This window comes from Pagrus major, chromosome 9, assembly GCF_040436345.1.
Source record: "Pagrus major chromosome 9, Pma_NU_1.0".
NCBI classification, from domain to species: Eukaryota; Metazoa; Chordata; class Actinopteri; order Spariformes; family Sparidae; genus Pagrus; species Pagrus major.
The window spans coordinates 24,806,438-24,827,334 of NC_133223.1; the positions used below are offsets into that span (position 1 = coordinate 24,806,438).

General features: G+C 41.3%; 1 protein-coding gene across 1 annotated transcript in view; it reads left to right on the plus strand.

Annotated features, from left to right (window-relative positions):
- The first annotated feature begins 2,577 nt into the window (after window positions 1-2,577).
- Window positions 2,578-20,897, plus strand: part of LOC141002211 (histamine N-methyltransferase A-like) — a 40,600-nt gene continuing 22,280 nt past the window's right edge. Inside the window, exons 1-3 of the mRNA XM_073473442.1 lie at window positions 2,578-2,665; window positions 2,779-2,923; window positions 3,887-3,939. Coding sequence (XP_073329543.1) covers window positions 2,790-2,923; window positions 3,887-3,939 — 187 coding nt within the window. The 5' untranslated portion in view covers window positions 2,578-2,665; window positions 2,779-2,789. The remainder of the gene's footprint in view (window positions 2,666-2,778; window positions 2,924-3,886; window positions 3,940-20,897) is intronic.

The following is a 20,897-nucleotide window of genomic DNA, read 5'->3' on the forward strand; positions in this document are numbered from 1 at the left end:
ATATATATATATATATATATATATATATATATATATATATATATATATATATATATATATATATATATATATATAAAATAACTCTCTCTTTCACAACACTAAACATGTCATTTAATTCTCCTCTTATTAAACTGAAAATCAACAGAAAATTTGAAAGTAAACAAAAACTACAAACACTTAGTTTTGTTTGGTTTGTGTTTACCTGAAATGACTGGACTATATTTAATACATACAGGGATGGATCAAACATGAGCACACAGACAGAGCAGCTGTATCTGCAGTAAAATAAACAGTGCCTGCAGCTGTTTGGGTCTTTTTTTTTAAGGTTGCTCTTGACTGTATCGCATTCAACACCAGCTTGAAATCTGTACTTCACCATCACTACGGGAATGTGGGTGACACTGTTACTTAAACATGAACATGTTAACGATCTAGCGAGAAAGTGTGTTGCTGTTTTAACCTGTATTTATATGCAAAGAAAATGTGATCTGAAGCGATTTTTGTATCTTAACTAATTCTGTAAAATACCTGAAGGCAAAAGATCCCCACGTCAAATGAAAAATGATTAGGAAAGTCATTTAGCACTGAAATGCTCCAGTGGATCCACTCAGCAGTCGACAGAGGCCGACAGGAGTTGTACTCCCTGGTGTGAATGTTTGCAAAAGCAGTAATATTCTAGAAACAATATGATTTGCTTTTTTTTTCCTTCTCATCCAAAAGAAGTGCCATGCATAAATGTTGGTTTCAACTTCTCCAGAGGTTTCTTAAGTCAGTTAGAAAATAGGAACCGGGGTGGCTACAAACACCTTCCATATTTAATTAGCGTAGGCGTAAATCACAGGGGGCGGGGGGGCACAATTTCAATATTAACTGAAATTGTGCGTTTTTAAATTTCAAAAGTTTGCAACTGCCTCACTTTGCCTCAAAGTGAGTTAGGTGCCAATGAATTGGACATCTGGTTGGGATTGTAGTAAAATACAAAGACACTGGATGCTGGCCAAGTTTGAAAAAATATAGAATTAAAGACCCAAAATGTCAGGGTTCTGAGTTCTTGTATTCAGCAGTTATTGATCCTTGAGTTATTGTTATTGCTTTAACAAAAAAAATGAATCATCCAAAAGCCGTGAAATGCAAAATACCAAATACTTTCTTGCAAAAGTTGATGTTGCCATACCGCAGACATCTGTGATTGTATAAATATTTGCACACATTTTCCATCATTCATACCACATCTAGTTAACTCCCAAGTTCTTCAGCATGAGTGTCTATCCTCCTATCCTGCAGGGTCACACGGGGCCAATCCTAGCTCACATTTAGAGAAGCCCTGAATAGGCCTGCAGTGTATATCACGGTGCTAACACATATACACACAGACAAACACATTCACACTCACACTTAAGAGCAAATTAGAGTCGCCAGTTCATCTCATCTGCATATGTTTGGACTGTGGGAACTGGAGCGCCCTGAGGCTCCAGCCAGCTGGTGGATTCAAACCACTTATTGTTGTGCAGCAGTGCAGATTTTGTTGTTTTGTTTTGTTTTGTTTAATAACACATTTAGAAGTCTGTGTAGCCTCGATGGATGTATGTATGAGACCTTTCAGGGTTTTGTGGTTTGCAGGATCAAAAAGTTTTGGCTAGAAGTTAGACACGGCTGTAATTTGAACGTGATACGAGCAGAGACATGAAGTGCCGACATTTTATTCTGGCGGCTGGGCTGATTTTTAACTCTTGGCCCTCATGTTTATACATATGCATCTACTTTTCACAACTTTATTCAAACATTTTTAGCATTAATTTTAAAGGGCCATCTTGCATAAAGCTACCTACCAACTTCTCCTGGTAGAAATGACCAGAATTTAAAGAGTTCAGTTCAGTAAACTCACCGTTACAGTATCATGCAGGAGATGCAGACGTTTTGCAGAAATAAAATACTGACCTGCAGCTGGTTACTAATGAGATGTTTTCCCAACCCAATCGCCAGGATAAATGTTCACAATGTCTTTTCCTGCAAACCACAGATACATTATGTCTTCAATTCTTCTTGTTGCAATTTACATGTCTTTATGTACGTGCAGTGACATCGCTGTGCATGTGGTCTGGTTAGGTTCAGGCACAAAACACTTGGTTGGGGTTGGGACAAAAACACACATTGGCTTAAGAAAATCCAGTGGTTTCTCGTTAAAAATAGCCAGTGGATTCCTGCTTACAGCAGTGGTCTCTCACTGGGCAGTGGTCTGTATCTGTGGTTTGCAGAAATGTACGGTGCCAACATTTTATTCTGATCTCTGGGATGCATTTCATTTATTAGTGTAAAAGCAACCATAGTAACCCTGAAGTAATGTAGAATATACTTGCAAACATAGCAGTGGGTGCTTCCAGTAAGTGTAAAAAATGTTGAGTTTAGTTTAACTTTTGAAACAAAATTCTGTTGAGACTTACTCAGAAAAGTGGTGTTGAAATAGTTGCTGGAATACATGCATAGGAATCTTACAGGACAGCTGCCGGTGGCTCTGCTGTGCAGCCAAAGTTCATCAGTAAAGAGTTACGCAACACACACTCATGGGAGGGCAGCCAGCCAGACTGTGGGAGGGGAGAGCAACTCTCCCCAACTTAAAGAGTGGGAGAACAGCCGACTCTCTGTCTCTACTCTCCACACGTTCAAGGTAAATGAATATTTAAAATGCACAGTTGGTGTTTACCTTATTTACAAGTTTGTTTTTGAATAGTTGTTGTAGCTTTTGCATGCATAAATCAGTGCTATTCATTTGATTTGCAGAGAAATCCGTCATGGCTGCAGAAACAAAGCAGACGTGTTATGAGGGCAGCTCTGTCGATAGTTTTCAGTTCTACCTGGAGCAGTCAGGAGAACACGAGGCCATGCTCCAGTGTGTTCGCAACATCCTGCCGGGAGAAATGAAAAGGTACAAGAGGAAATGCTGGAAGTGCACTTGTTTGTTTTATCCTCAAACTGATTTGACTTTTTACCCAGACTCAGTAGAGGATTTGGATGCCTGCTATATGTCTTTTTGTGCAGTCTGGGGATAGAGAATCATTAACTCGAGTCCTCATATGAACTCTCCCAGAAGTTGTCATTTCAAATAGAGATGAAATTGTCTTTGATTTAGAGATGCAGATATAAAAGTGGCAGTAGTGCTGCAGGAAAACAACCATAATGCCTTTTATGTGGGGCTAAAGTTCCTGTTTTAGTGCTTGTGCCCATTTTCCATGTCCAAACATCCCTGATAACCCTGAGCTGAACTCTAAAAGAGCACTATGTAGTTTTGGAAAAGAAATCCAAACTCTGAATTTTATTATTTACAATATTAATGAGGCAATAATACAAACTCAGAAATATTTTGTTTTTCCATAAGTGAATAAACAAGCTGTTCTCAGAGGAAAATAAGGTCCTCAGAACACTGTTTGAAGTAAGAAAGGTGGCAGGGTCCGCCACATATAAACAAAGTAAAACAGCATGAAATTGTGTTGTCCTTTAAGGTCAGTTTGTTTATTCAAGTTATTAAGTCGTGATAAAAGAAAGAAAACATCAGTCAGTGAAGATCTTTCTCTTCTGATTAAAATGTCCTCCCCAAAACTACATAATGCACCTTTAAGGTAAAGTCTGCACTGTTTCAGGTTAATGAATGATAATCATAATGCCATCCACAGAAGGCTGAGACACTACAGTTTTTAAATGTTTTATATATTTTTAAGATAATAAAGAGTGATTATTTTTTTAAGTAAGAAATCTCAGAAATAAGGCAAAAAAACTGCCAAATTATTGGTATTAAAAACCTCCCAATGACACCCAGATATGATCACTTCTGTTATCATGTACTGTTTGCTTTGTTCACACTCAGTTTTCTATCTCTCATGTGTTGATGCAGGACTGGAGCAGATCGAAGCAGCCTGGATGTTCTCGGTGTTGGAAGCGGTGGAGGTATATGATGATGAGATACAGCAACTGGTAACAGTTGTATAAACACACGTGGTTGTGGTTACTAATTGTAGTGTAATTTGCACAGTGGCAACGCTCCATGAATGCGACAGATGCGTCTGTAAACACACGCGGCTTTATTTAAATACCAGAGGAAAATACACTGATGTATGATTCTCGTGTAGCATTTCCCCTGCAGACAGCCCAGTTGGGGGCCACTGCCTCTGCAGGACTCTTTGCTTGCGAAAGAAGAAATGACACTTTTTCAAAAATAATGACGCCAGTGAATTTGAGTTATATTCCCCCGAAAGTCAAATGCAAATCCATGTAGCCAGAGTTTTAGTTGAATCACGTGCCCTGCATTAATGTTCAACCACTTAGTTTCTGGCAAACTTCTGACTTGAGTGTGCATCAAAGCTAAAAAACAATCTGGCTTCTTAATAACAAACTGCTTTAACTGCTGCTTCTTATCATTAACAAACATAATGCATAATGGATTTAAAGCTGAATATGTTTATTACAGAGGGTAGAAGCAGTGACACAGGCTGTTATTGTATTGCAGCTTTTAATATATTTCCAGTTGAGGAGGCGGAGTTGGTGGGAGGCAGAGAAATTTTATACTACTATCTCAGTGACAAGTGGTCGCAGAATTATACTGGGTCAATATTGTAACAAAACTACTTACACGTTTGAGTGGAGAGTTGTGTAACGGTATTTCAATCCGTGTGTATTGAGAGGGTTAGGGGATATTAATGGCTGAAAAGTCAAACTTTTAAAAAAGAGATCGATTTTTTTTCTTTTACGCATTTACAAAACAGATTATGCACATATGGGTTCTGAAAACACATTTGCAGATTTTTTATTTATTTATTTATTCATTTATTTATTTATTTATTTATCCTTTTTTTTTTCTCATTGCCAGTGCAGTGAACATTACTGTAAATATGTCAGATTTAGCCAAGAGAGGCTAGTTTTCATCTGTAGTCTCTGGCCAGGTGTAAAGTTGGCAACCTAAAATCCATAGCCAAGCCATAGAAAAGATAAATCAGTAACGACAGCTACTTTTTGAAGCGAGCCTGCTACCTCAACACACAACACTTTATATTTTTTATTTTTCTGACTCTCTCTTCAACATAGAGAAAGGTGCTCTTTTTGACGTAGTTGCTAGTATGTTTACATATTAGTGTTTTAATGTGTCCTGTTTTCGACTGTGATATGTTATTTTTAATGCCTTTGCATGCAATAGATAGTTATTAAATCATTAGGGCCCGAGCAGGGAACCTGCGAGGTCCCTATTGTAATTGCAATGATTATTAGGGCCCGAGCAGTGAAACTGCGAGGACCCTATTGTAATTGTAATGATTATTAGGGCCCGAGCAGTGAAACTGCAAGGACCCTATTGTTTTTCGTATGATTATTATTTTTAGTTATTTTTATTTTTCTTTGTCCCAAATGATCGCATTTTTCACTGCCTGAACATACCCCAAAACTCATCAAACTTGGAATATAGATCAGACCTGGCGAAAAATTTTATAATCTGTTGTCATTGTGAATTTTCACCACTAGGTGGCGCTATAATCAAGGAAAGTGTGTTTTGGCTAATAACTCCCGCATACTTTGTCGCACATTCAAAAACCTTATATCCACGCGTTCAGTGATTTGTGCTGAATCTCCTGATATAGGCCACGCCCATTTCCGCCTACCGTTTTTTTTCGCTAGCTGGCGAAATGTCGAAAACCTACTTTTTCGAACTCCTCCCAGGCAATTTCACCAATTTGCACGAAACTTTGCACACAGCATCTGTGGACCCTTCTGACAAAAAGTTATTAAAAGAATTTTGATACACCAAAGAATATTCAAGTTATTAAATAACAACTTCCTGTGGAATCGGGTCACAACAGGAAGTGCTGCATATCTCCACATTGGTGCGTCCAAATGACGTGAAACTCAGGATACTACTTCCCCATGAGCCCCTAAGGCTCTGTGCAAAATCTTGGCCCATGACCAATAGGTGGCGCTATTTAAATTGAAGTATTTTATATCTCGACATCGGTTGTTCGGATTAACACAAAACTTGGTACACTGATTGCCAATGTCCTCCTGAGGTTAACTGATGAAGGTGTTACCGATCTGACACTAGGTGGCGCTCTGGTGGCAGTTTCATTTTATAATTGGCACTGTGCCCACACCATAACACTTATGGATATGAAACTGATTGGGGTGGTATAGACTGGCCCCTGTAACTCACACACCAAAAATGACCAGCAGGTGGCGCTATTATCAAGAAAAAACGTTTTTTGCTAATTACTCCCACATAATATGGTGCACATTGTTAAACATTATGTCTATATGTTCCCTGAATACAGCCGAACAGTGTGAGTAGGCCACGCCCACGTTCGCACTGAATTTCCATTTGCAAATTCGCCAAATGTCGCAAACGTACTTTTTCGAACTCCTCCCAGGAAATTTTTCCAATTTGCACCAAACTTTTCACGCAGCATCTCTGGACCCTCCTGACAAAAAGTTATTAAAAGAAATGTGCTAGTCCGCAGAACGCCCAAAATATACAACAACAATTTCCTGCGCATTGTGGTCAAACAGACATTCTTGTGTATCTTGATGAAATACAGTCCGATGAACACAAAACTTTTGGCAATTGTGTTCCATGGCACGATGAGCATTTCTACAAAATTTCGTGCAAATCGACCAATAGGTGGCGCTTTTATTGCTAAATGACGAAATGACAGCTTCACTGCCTTCACTTTCATTTCCTCCATGGAAGTTGTTGCATGAACAAGCCCCGACAGCAGTATGTCACGACAGCAGCATGCCCCGACGCGCGTGGACTGCGAGGGCCCGTTCATCGCTGCTTGCAGCTTTAATTAGGGCCCGAGCAGGGAACCTGCGAGGTCCCTATTGTAATTGTAGTGATTCTTATTCTTATTATTTATTAGGGCCCGAGCACGGAACTCCGTGCGAGGACCTATTGAAATCGTAAGAATTCTTATTATTATTAGGGCCCGAGCAGTGAAACTGCGAGGACCCTATTGTAATTGTAATGATTATTATTTTTTTTCTTCTGCCAAAATGATCGCATTTTTCACTGCCTGAACATACCCCAAAACTCATCAAACTTGGAATATAGATCAGACCTGGCGAAAAATTTTATAATCTGTTGTCATTGTGAATTTTCAGCACTAGGTGGCGCTATAATCAAGGAAAGTGCGTTTTGGCTAATAACTCCCACATACTTTGTCGCACGTTCAAAAACCTTATATCCACGCGTTCAGTGAATCATGCTGAATCTTCTGATATAGGCCACGCCCATTTCCGCCTACCGTTTTTTTTCGCTAGCGCGCGAAATGTCGAAAACCTACTTTTTCGAACTCCTCCCAGGCAATTTCACCGATTTGCACCAAACTTTGCACACAGCATCTGTGGACGCTCCTGACAAAAAGTTATTAAAAGAATTTTGATACGCCAAAGAATACTCAAGTTATTAAATAACAACTTCCTGTGGATTTCGGTCACAACAGGAAGTGTTGCATATCTCCACATTGGTGTGTCTGAATGACGTCAAACTCAGGATCCTACTTCCGCATGAGGCCCTAAGGCTCTGTGCAAAATATTGTCCCATGACAACTAGGTGGCGCTCTTTTAATTGAAGTATTTTATATCTCGACATCGGTTGGTCGGATTAACACGAAACTTGGTACAGTCATTGCCAATGCCCTCCTGAGGACAGCTGACAAAGGGGTTACCGATCTGACACTAGGTGGCGCTCTGGTGGCAGTTTCATTTTAGATTTGGCACTGTGCCCACACCATAACACTTATGGATATGAAATTCATAGGGGTGGTATAGACCGGCCCCTGTAACTCACACACCAAAAATGACCAGCAGGTGGCGCTATTATCAAGAAAAAATGTTTTTTGCTAATTACTCCCACATAATATGGTGCACATTGTTAAACATTATATCTATATGTTCCCTGAATACAGCCGAACCGTGTGATGTAGGCCACGCCCACGTTCGCACTGAATTTCCATTCGCAAATTTGCCAAATGTCGCAAACCTACTTTTTCGAACTCCTCCCAGGCAATTTCTCCGATTTGCACCAAACTTTGCACGCAGCATCTGTGGACCCTCCTGACAAAAAGTTATTAAAAGAAATGTGCTAGTCCACAGAATGCCCAAATTATAAAACAACAATTTCCTGCACATTGTGGTCAAACAGACATTCTTGTGTATCTTGATGAAATACAGTCCGATTAACACAAAACTTTTCCCAGTTGTGTTCCATGACACAATGAGCATTTCTACAAAATTTCGTGCAAATCGACCAATAGGTGGCGCTTTTATTGCTAAATGACAAAACAGCAGCTTCACTGCCTTCAGTTTTGTTTCCTCTACGCAAGTTGTTGCATGAACAAGCCTCAACAGCAGCAAGCCCACACAGCAGCATGTAACGACAGCAGCATGCCCCGACAGCAGCATGTCCCGACAGCAGCACGCCCCGACACGCGTGGACTGCGAGGGCCCGTTCATCGCTGCTTGCAGCTTTAATTATTATTATTATTCTCCTTCTTCCTCACAAAGGATCGCATATTTGGCGGCCGCAACATACCCCAAAACTCACCAAACTTGGAATATAGATCAGACCTGGCGAAAAATTTTATAATCTGTTGTCGTTGTGAATTTTCACCACTAGGTGGCGCTATAATCAAGGACAGTGCGTTTTGGCTAATAACTCCCATATACTTTGTCGCACATTCAAAAACCTTACATCCACGCATTCAGTGAATTCTGCTGAGTCTTCTGATATAGGCCACGCCCATTTCCGCCCCAGGTTTTTTTTCCGCAAATTCGCAAAATGTCGAAAACCTACTTTTTCGAACTCCTCCCAGGAAATTTCACCGATTTGCATGAAACTTTGCACACAACATCTGTGGACCCTTCTGACAAAAAGTTATTAAAAGAATTTTGGAATTTCAAATAATACTCAAGTTATTACATAACAACTTCCTGCAGATTTCGTTCCAAACAGGAAGTGTTGCATATCTCCACATTGGTGTGTCCAAATGACATGAAACTCAGGATACTACTTCCCCATGAGCCCATAAGGCTCTGTGCAAAATTTTGGTGGATGACCACTAGGTGGCGCTCTTTAAATTGAAGTATTTTATATCTCCACATCGGTGGGTCGAATTAACACAAAACTTGGTACACTCATTGCCAATGCCCTCCTGAGGATAGCTGACAAAGGGGTTACCGATCTGACACTAGATGGCGCTCTGGTGGCAGTTTCTTTTTATATTTGGCACTGTGCCCACACCATAACACTTATGGACATGAAATTCATAGGCGTGGTATAGACTGGCCCCTGTAACTCACACACCAAAAATGTTCCATGGCACGATGAGCATTTCTTCGACGTTTTTCAAACATCTCCTAGCTCTGGCCTACGTTCACCTAGAAACACCATTCAAACTTTAAAATGTAGGCACGGGTCTTGTCTATTTAAGTCGTATTTGAACTTTTTTCCCACAATGTTTCGTTTTTGAACTGTGACCCTTTAATGATGCTGAGTGAATTTTAAAGAATTTTGAAAATTTTAGTTTTTTCAATGATTGTGTATTGCGGAATGTTCGTGCAGAACCAACTGCCAGAGTGTGGGACACTCAAAAAAAACTCTCAGAAATTCTCTTTCTCTGACGATCCCAGCCACAAATTACACAGTAGAAATGTGATTTTTTCACAGAGTTGTAGCCACACTTGTCTTCTTTCTCCCAATGTGTCTTCTTTATCAGTAGGATTTACGGTTTTTGATTTATCTGCCCCTAACCAACAAGAGTAGCTCTCAACTGTTCCATTTACTCCAATGTTAATCGGGAGGAGGATTTTCCAGGATTTTCCAAACTGCACCTGTTTTGAACTCGCTCCTATTACCACATTTTAGAAGCTAGGACCACAAAAAATTATGGCTGTGTTCTTTAAGGCCTTTCTGGCTTGACGGTGAAGAAATTTTGCCGATATCATGTTTGGTTTTGAAGATATAGCAGTAGTTTGAAGTCCTACTTCTGAGCCAGAAATCACTCTCAGATCAGCTCTGTCACAGACAGCAGCTGTGGTCACAGGCCATTGCTAGGGAGTTCCGACAACCATCACCGTAGCAACTGAGATCAACTGGGCCAACAGAGACACACAATTAATATTCCCCCTGTCTTGGAATATAGATCAGACCTGGCGAAAAATTTTATAATCTGTTGTCATTGTGAACTTTCACCAGTTAAGACATGCGCGCACAATAACGGGGCAATGGGTTCGGGAAAGGAGCACGCCCCGACAGCAGCACGCCCCGACCCGCGTGGACTGCGAGGGCCCGTTCATCGCTGCTTGCAGCTTTAATTAGGGCCCGAGCAGTGAAACTGCAAGGACCTATTGTAATTGTAATGATTATTATTATTATTATTTTTTTCCTGCCAAAATGATCGCATTTTTCACTGCCTGAACGTGTATGAAAACGCGATTTTATTTGGCAAAGACATTAGTCCTGGCGAAAAATTTTATAATCTGCTGTCGTTATGAATTTTCAGCACTAGGTGGCGCTATAATCAAGGAAAGTGTGTTTTGGCTAATAACTCCCACATACTTTGTCGCACATTCAAAAACCTTATATCCACGCGTTCAGTGAATCTTGCTGAATCTCCTGATATAAGCCACGCCCATTTTCGCCTACCGTTTTTTTTCGCTAGCGTGCGAAATGTCGTAAACCTACTTTTTCGAACTCCTCCCAGGCAATTTCACCGATTTTCACCAAACTTTGCACACAGCATCTGTGGACGCTCCTGACAAAAAGTTATTAAAAGAATTTTGATATTCCAAAGAATACTCAAGTTATTAAATAACAACTTCCTGTGGATTCGGGTCACAACAGGAAGTGCTGCATATCTCCACATTGGTGTGTCCAAATGACATGAAACTCAGGATACTACTTCCACATGAGCCCCTGAGGCTCTGTGCAAAATCTTGGCCCATGACCACTAGGTGGCGCTATTTAAATTGAAGTATTTTATATCTCCACATTGGTTGGTCGGATCAACACAAAACTTGGTACACTGATTGCCAATGGCCTCCTGAGGACAACTGACGAAGGTGTTACCGATCTGACACTAGGTGGCGCTCTGGTGGCAGTTTCATTTTATAATTGGCACTGTGCCCACACCATAACACTTATGGATATGAAACTGATTGGGGTGATATAGACTGGCCCCTGTAACTCACACACCAAAAATGACCAGCAGGTGGCGCTATTATCAAGAAAAAACGTTTTTTGCTAAGTACTTCCACATAATATGGTGCACATTGTTAAACATTATATCTATATGTTCCCTGAATACAGCCGAACCGTGTGATGTAGGCCACGCCCATGTTCGCACTGAATTTCCATTTGCAAATTCGCCAAATGTCGCAAACCTACTTTTTCGAACTCCTCCCAGGCAATTTTTCAAATTTGCACCAAACTTTTCACGCAGCATCTCTGGACCCTCCTGACAAAAAGTTATTAAAAGAAATGTGCTAGTCCACAGAACGGCCAAAATATACAACAACAATTTCCTGCGCATTGTGGTCAAACAGACATTCTTGTGTATCTTGATGAAATACAGTTCGATGAACACAAGACTTTTGGCAATTGTGTTCCATGGCACGATGAGCATTTCTACAAAATTCCGTTCAAATCGGCCAATAGGTGGCGCTTTTATTGCTAAATGACGAAACAGCAGCTTCACTGCCTTCAGTTTTGTTTCCTCTACAGAAGTTGTTGCATGAACAAGCCCCGACAGCAGCATGTCCCGACGGCAGCACGCCCCGACGGCAGCACGCCCCGACGGCAGCACGCCCCGACCCGCGTGGACTGCGAGGGCCCGTTCATCGCTGCTTGCAGCTTTAATTAGGGCCCGAGCAGGAAACCTGCGAGGTCCCTATTGTTTTTCAAATGATTATTATTCTTTTTTTTATTTTTCTTTGTCCCAAATGATCGCATTTTTCACTGCCTGAACATGAACGAAAACGCGATTTTATTTGGCAAAGTCATTAGGCCTGGCGAAAAATTTTATAATCTGTTGTCGTTGTGAATTTCTACCACTAGGTGGCGCTATAATCAAGGAAAGTGCCTTTTGGCTAATAACTCCCACATACTTTGTCGCACATTCAAAAACCTTATATCCACGCGTTCTGTGAATTGTGCTGAATCTCCGGATATAGGCCACGCCCATTTCCGCCTACCGTTTTTTTTCGCTAGCTCGCGAAATGTCGCAAACCTACTTTTTCGAACTCCTCCCAGGCAATTTCACCAATTTGCATGAAACTTTGCACACAGCATCTGTGGACCCTCCTGACAAAAAGTTATTAAAAGAATTTTGGAATTACAAATAATACTCAAGTTATTACATAATAACTTCCTGCAGATCTCGTTCCAAACAGGAAGTGTTGCATATCTCCACATTGGTGTGTCCAAATGACATGAAACTCAGGATACTACTTCCCCATGAGCCCATAAGGCTCTGTGCAAAATTTTGGTGGATGACCACTAGGTGGCGCTCTTTAAATTGAAGTATTTTATATCTCAACATTGGTTTGTCGGATTAACACAAAACTTGGTACACTGATTGCCAATGGCCTCCTGAGGAAAACTGACGAAGGTGTTACCGATCTGACACTAGGTGGCGCTCTGGTGGCAGTTTCATTTTATAATTGGCACTGTGCCCACACCATAACACTTATGGATATGAAACTGATTGGGGTGGTATAGACTGGCATCTGTAACTCACACACCAAAAATCACCAGCAGGTGGCGCTATTATCAAGAAAAAATGTTTTTTGCTAATTACTCCCACATAATATGGTGCACATTGTTAAACATTATATCTACGTGTTCCCTGAATACAGCCGAACAGTGTGATGTAGGCCACGCCCACGTTCGCACTGAATTTCCATTTGCAAATTCGCCACATGTCGCAAACCTACTTTTTCGAACTCCTCCCAGGCAATTTTTCCAATTTGCACCAAACTTTGCACGCAGCATCTCTGGACCCTCCTGACAAAAAGTTATTAAAAGAAATGTGCTAGTCCACAGAATGGCCAAAATATAAAACAACAATTTCCTGCGCATTGTGGTCAAACAGACATTCTTGTGTATCTTGATGAAATACAGTCCGATGAACACAAAACTTTTGGCAATTGTGTTCCATGGCACGATGAGCATTTCTACAAAATTTCGTGCAAATCGACCAATAGGTGGCGCTTTTATTGCTAAATGACGAAATGACAGCTTCACTGCCTTCACTTTCATTTCCTCAATGGAAGTTGTTGCAAGTAGAAGCCCCGACAGCAGCATGTCACAACAGCAACATGTAACGACAGCAGCATGTAACGACGGCAGCACGCCGCGACAGCAGCACGCCCCGACCCGCGTGGACTGCGAGGGCCCGTTCATCGCTGCTTGCAGCTTTAATTATTAGGGCCCGAGCAGTGAAACTGCGAGGACCCTATTGTAATTGTAATGATTATTATTATTAGGGCCCGAGCAGTGAAACTGCGAGGACCCTATTGTTTTTCTAGTGATTATTATTATTATTATTATTCTTTATTTTTTGTTATTTTTCTTCTGCCAAAATGATCGCATTTTTCACTGCCTGAACATACCCCAAAACTCATCAAACTTGGAATATATGTCACACCTGGCGAAAAATTTTATAATCTGTTGTCGTTGTGAACTTTCACCACTAGGTGGCGCTACAATCAAAGAAAGTGCGTTTTGGCTAATAACTCCCACATACTTTGTCACACATTCAAAAACGTTGTATCCACGCGGTCAGTGAATTGTGCTGAATCTCCTGATATAGGCCACGCCCATTTCCGCCTACCGTTTTTTTTCGCTAGCTCACGAAATGTCGAAAACCTACTTTTTCGAACTCCTCCCAGGCAATTTCACCGATTTGCACCAAACTTTGCACACAGCATCTGTGGACGCTTCTGACAAAAAGTTATTAAAAGAATTTTGATACGCCAAGGAGTACTCAAGTTATTAAATAACAACTTCCTGTGGATTCGGGTCACAACAGGAAGTCCTGCATATCTCCACATTGGTTTGTCCAAATGACGTGAAACTCAGGATACTACTTCCCCATGAGCCCATAAGGCTCTGTGCAAAATCTTGGCCCATGACCACTAGGTGGCGCTATTTAAATTGAAGTATTTTATATCTCGACATTGGTTGGTTGGATTAACACAAAACTTGGTACACTCATTGCCAATGGCCTCCTGAGGACAGCTGACAAAGGGGTTACCGATCTGACACTAGGTGGCGCTCTGGTGGCAGTTTCATTTTATATTTGGCACTGTGCCCACACCATAACACTTATGGATATGAAATTCATAGGGGTGATATAGACTGGCCCCTGTAACTCACACACCAAAAATGACCAGCAGGTGGCGCTATTATCAAGAAAAAACGTTTTTTGCTAATTACTCCCACATAATATGGTGCACATTGTTAAACATTATATCTATATGTTCCCTGAATACAGCCGAACCGTGTGATGTAGGCCACGCACACGTTCGCACTGAACTTCCATTTGCAAATTCGCCAAATGTCACAAACCTACATTTTCGAACTCCTCCCAGGAAATTTCTCCGATTTGCACCAAACTTTGCACGCAGCATCTGTGGACCCTCCTGACAAAAAGTTATTAAAAGAAATGTGCTAGTCCACAGAACGCCCAAAATATAAAACATCAATTTCCTGCGCATTGTGGTCAAACAGACATTCTTGTGTATCTTGATGAAATACAGTCCGATGAACACAAAACTTTTGGCAATTGTGTTCCATGGCACGATGAGCATTTCTCCAAAATTTCGTGCAAATCGACCAATAGGTGGCGCTTTTATTGCTAAATGACGAAATGACAGCTTCACTGCCTTCACTTTCATTTCCTCAATGGAAGTTGTTGCAAGTAGAAGCCCCGACAGCAGCATGTCACGACAGCAGCGTGCCCCGACAGCAGCATGCCCCGACAGCAGCACGCCCGACAGCAGCATGTAACGACGGCAGCATGTCCCGACAGCAGCACGGCCGACAGCAGCACGCCCCGACCCGCGTGGACTGCGAGGGCCCGTTCATCGCTGCTTGCAGCTTTAATTTTTATTTTTATTTTTCCCAAATGATCGCATTTTTCACTGCCTGAACATACCCCAAAACTCACCAAACTTGGAATATAGATCAGACCTGGCGAAAAATTTTATAATCTGTTGTCATTGTGAACTTTCACCACTAGGTGGCGCTATAATCAAGGAAAGTGTGTTTTGCCTAATAACTCCCACATACTTTGTCGCACGTTCAAAAACCTTATATCCACGAGTTCAGTGAATTGTGCTGAATCTCCTGATATAGGCCACGCCCATTTCCGCCTACCGTTTTTTTTCGCTAGCTCGCGAAATGTCGCAAACCTACTTTTTCGAACTCCTCCCAGGCAATTTCACCAATTTGCACCAAACTTTGCACACAGCATCTGTTGTCGCTCCTGACAAAAAGTTATTAAAAGAATTTTGATACACCAAAGAATACTCAAGTTATTAAATAACAACTTCCTGTGTATTTGGGTCACAACAGGAAGTGTTGCATATCTCCACATTGGTGTGTCCAAATGACGTGAAACTCAGGATACTACTTCCCCATGCGCCCCTAAGGCTCTGTGCAAAATCTTGGCACATGACCACTAGGTGGCGCTATTTAAATTTAAGTATTTTATATCTCGACATCGGTTGGTCGGATTAACACAAAACTTGGTACACTGATTGCCAATGGCCTCCTGAGGACAACTGACGAAGGTGTTACCGATCTGACACTAGGTGGCGCTCTGGTGGCAGTTTCATTTTATAATTGGCACTGTGCCCACACCATAACACTTATGGACATGAAACTGATTGGGGTGGTAGAGACTGGCATCTGTAACTCACACACCAAAAATCACCAGCAGGTGGCGCTATTATCAAGACAAAACGTTTTTTGCTAATTACTCTCATATAATATGGTGCACATTGTTAAACATTATATCTATATGTTCCCTGAATACAGCCGAACCGTGTGATGTCAGCCACGCCCACGTTCGCACTGAATTTCCATTCGCAAATTCGCCAAATGTTGCAAACCTACTTTTTCGAACTCCTCCCAGGCAATTTTTCCAATTTGCACCAAACTTTGCACAGAGCATCTGTGGACTCTCCTGACAAAAAGTTATTAAAAGAATTGTGATAGTCTAAAGAACGACCAAAATATAAAACAACAATTTCCTGCACGTTGTGGTAAACCACACAGTCTTGCATATCTTGATGAAATACAGTCCGATTAACACAAAACTTTTTTGATTTGTCTTCCATGCCCACATGAGGGTTTGTGCCAAATTCGGTGCATATCCACCAATAGGTGGCGCTTTTATTGCTACATGACGAAATGACAGCTTGACTGCCTTCACTTTCATTTCCTCAATGGAAGTTGTTGCAAGTAGAAGCCCCGACAGCAGCATGTCACGACAGCAGCATGCCCCGACAGCAGCACGCCCGACAGCAGCACGCCCCGACCCGCGTGGACTGCGAGGGCCCGTTCATCGCTGCTTGCAGCTTTAATTAGGGCCCGAGCAGGAAACCTGCGAGGTCCCTATTGTTTTTCGAGTGATTATTATTTTTTTTTTTCTTTGTCCCAAATGATCGCATTTTTCACTGCCTGAACATACCCCAAAACTCACCAAACTTGGAATATATGTCACACCTGGCGAAAAATTTTATAATCTGTTGTCGTTGTGAATTTTCACCACTAGGTGGCGCTACAATCAAGGAAAGTGCTTTTTGGCTAATAACTCCCACATACTTTGTCGCACATTCAAAAACCTCATATCCACACGTTCAGTGAATTGTGCTGAATCTTTTGATATAGGCCACGCCCATTTCCGCCTACCGTTTTTTTTCGCTAGCTCGCAAAATGTCGCAAACCTACTTTTTCGAACTCCTCCCAGGCAATTTCACCGATTTGCACGAAACTTTGCACACCGCATCTGTGGACCCTCCTGACAAAAAGTTATTAAAAGAATTTTAATACGCCAAAGAATACTCAAGTTATTAAATAACAACTTCCTGTGGATTCGGGTCACAACAGGAAGTGTTGCATATCTCCACATTGGTGTGTCCGAATGACGTGAAACTCAGGATACTACTTCCCCATGAGCCCCTAAGGCTCTGTGCCAAATGTTGGCCCATGACCACTAGGTGGCGCTATTTAAATTGAAGTATTTTATATCTTGACATCGGTTGGTCGGATTAACACAAAACTTGGTACACTGATTGCCAATGTCCTCCTGAGGTTAACTGTTGAAGGTGTTACCGATCTGACACTAGGTGGCGCTCTGGTGGCAGTTTCATTTTATAATTGGCACTGTGCCCACACCATAACACTTATGGATATTACACTGATTGGGGTGGTATAGACTGGCATCTGTAACTCACACACCAAAAATCACCAGCAGGTGGCGCTATTATCAAGAAAAAACGTTTTTTGCTAATTACTCCCACATAATATGGTGCACATTGTTAAACATTATATCTATATGTTCCCTGAATACAGCCGAACCGTGTGATGTAGGCCACGCCCACGTTCGCACTGAATTTCCATTCGCAAATTCGCCAAATGTCGCAAACCTACTTTTTCGAACTCCTCCCAGGCAATTTTTCCAAATTGCACCAAACTTTGCACACAGCATATGTGGACTCTCCTGACAAAAAGTTATTAAAAGAATTGTGATAGTCTAAAGCACGGCGAAAATATAAAACAACAATTTCCTGCACGTTGTGGTAAACCACACAGTCCTGCATATCTTGATGAAATACAGTCCGATTAACACAAAACTTTTGGCAATTGTGTTCCATGGCACGATGAGCATTTCTACAAAATTTCGTGCAAATCGACTAATAGGTGGCGCTTTTATTGCTAAATGACGAAACAGCAGCTTCACTGCCTTCAGTTTTGTTTCCTCTACGGAAGTTGTTGCATGAACAAGCCCCGACAGCAGCATGCCCGGACAGCAGCATGAAACGACAGCAGCTTGCCCCGACAGCAGCATGCAACGACGGCAGCACGCCCCGACGCGCGTGGACTGCGAGGGCCCGTTCATCGCTGCTTGCAGCTTTAATTATTTTTAGTTTTCCTTCGTCCCAAATGATCGCATTTTTCACTGCCTGAACATGTATGAAAACGCGATTTTTTTTGGCAAAGTCATTGGGCTTGGCGAAAAATTTTATAATCTGTTGTCGTTGTGAATTTTCACCACTAGGTGGCGCTACAGTCAAGGAAAGTGCGTTTTGGCTAATAACTCGCACATACTTTGTCGCACATTCAAAAACCTTACATCCACGCGTTCAGTGAATTGTGCTGAATGTCCTGATATAGGCCACGCCCATTTCCGCCTACCGTTTTTTTTCGCTAGCTCGCGAAATGTTGCAAACCTACTTTTTCGAACTCCTCCCAGGCAATTTCACCGATTTGCACCAAACTTTGCACACAGCATCTGTGGACCCTCCTGACAAAAAGTTATTAAAAGAATTTTGCTATTCCAAACAATACTCAAGTTATTAAATAACAACTTCCTGTAGATTTGGGTCAAAACAGGAAGTGTTGCACAGCTCCACATTGGTGTGTCCAAATGACATGAAACTCAGGACACTACTTCCCCATGAGCCCCTAAGGCTCTGTGCAAAATCTTGGCCCGTGACCACTAGGTGGCGCTATTTAAATTGAAGTATTTAATATCTCCACATTGGTTGGTCGGATTAACACAAAACTTGGTACAGTGATTGCCAATGCCCTCCTGAGGACAACTGACGAAGGTGTTACCGATCTGACACTAGGTGGCGCTCTGGTGGCAGTTTCATTTTATATTTGGCACTGTGCCCACACCATAACACTTATGGACATGAAATTCATAGGGGTGGTATAGACTGGCCCCTGTAACTCACACACCAAAAATGACCAGCAGGTGGCGCTATTATCAAGAAATAACGTTTTTTGCTAATTACTCCCACATAATATGGTGCACATTGTTAAACATTATATCTATATGTTCCCTGAATACAGCCGAATTGTGTGATGTAGGCCACGCCCACTGTCATGCTAGAATTCAATTCGCACATTTGCAAAATGTTGCTAACCTACTTTTTCTAACTCCTCCCAGACAATTTCTTTGATTTGCACCAAACTATGCACACAGCACCTGTGGACCCTCCTGACAAAAAGTTATTAAAAGAATTGTGATAGTCTAAAGAACAGCCGAAATATAAAACAACAATTTCCTGCACTTTGTGGTCAAACAGACAGTCTTGCATATCTTTACCAAATATACTCCCATTACCACAAAACTTTTGCTGATTGTCTTCCATGGCCCGATGATGGTTTCTGCAAAATCCCGTGCAAATCGGTTAATAGGTGGCGCTTTTATTGCTAAATGATGAAAGAACAGTTTCATTTTCATTTTTGATTTTACATTTAGCACGTTGAGCATTGGACATGGTAGACCTCCAAGCCTACATAGCTCTGTTGATTCTGGACGGAGCAAACTTGATAGAACCTGGTTGAAGCCAAAAGTGGACACAAGTCTGGAGCAGGAGGAAAAGGTTCTTTATTTGAATACAACTGAATTCACAGCTGATGATGGTTTGAGGTCGATGCTGCTGGAGAGCTGTGTGGTGTCTAGCTGCTCGTAGGACTGCAAGACAGGTTGAGTGTTGCAGAGGTGCTGAGGTATCAGTACGCTGGAGCAGAGTCACACGTTGGTCGGTGCTCAGATGGAGACTGTACACAAAGCAAGGCACAGTTCATCGTTGTACTGGAAAACACAGGTGGACTACAGTAGGCCTAGAAAACACTATTGACGCTGCCATATACCGTGTGTCGTTCACAAAATCCTCTGGCAGCAGCTACAGTGAGAATCAGGGCTTTTAAGCGGGCGCTGATGATGAGTGTGATGCTACCTGAGATTGTAAACTCTGCCCAGCCTTCCAGTGCACCTCTGCAAGCAAACACAACACACAAGCACAAAAAGCACAACACAGACACTGCAGCCATAGGTCGTGACAAGATCATTATTATAATTTTTCAGTGTCTGTTCTTTAGTTACAAACACTCTTCACAGTATTAAAAGCTGTTAAATAAAATTTCATCATGATTATGTTTGAATGATGTTTTTTTGTGGTAATGTAAGGGGTAATTTGATGTTCATTTTCTGTTATACAGTTTAGTCACACTTATTATACATTTCATTGAGTAAAATATTGCCTTTCATGTAAATACCAAAACAATCAGCAAGACACCGCAGGGAATCGAACCCCGTCCCAGTAAACCAGGAGTACCATTACCAGTGCCTTTTGCTTTTTGAGCCTACATGAAAGGTAAAGCAAAACCTGCATTAGCAACAGCATATGACTGGCAGCAAGTGATATTATGCAATTCCTGCAATATAGTAAGTGCTATATATGAGCTTAAACGTTTTCTATAAAATGTTTGCCTTATAAAACTCCAAATGTGTATCATTGAGATCAGCGATTACAATTATTATTACTATTTGTCAAAACATGTTTTAGTTTAAAATGCTGTTGCAATGCAGGAAACGAAACCCTTTTTATATCAAACCGTTTTTTTGTGTTTTTTTTAATTTTTTTATATTGAACACACTATATAGAACTACACAAAACTCCTAAGGAAACATGCATTTATAAAACACTAAACATTATGAAGAACTTTTTTTTTGTTTGTTTTTGTTTTTTTTTATTGTTTTTTATATATTAAAACACACAACATAAAACTCCTCATATATATATATATACATATACATATACACACACACACACACACACGTTTT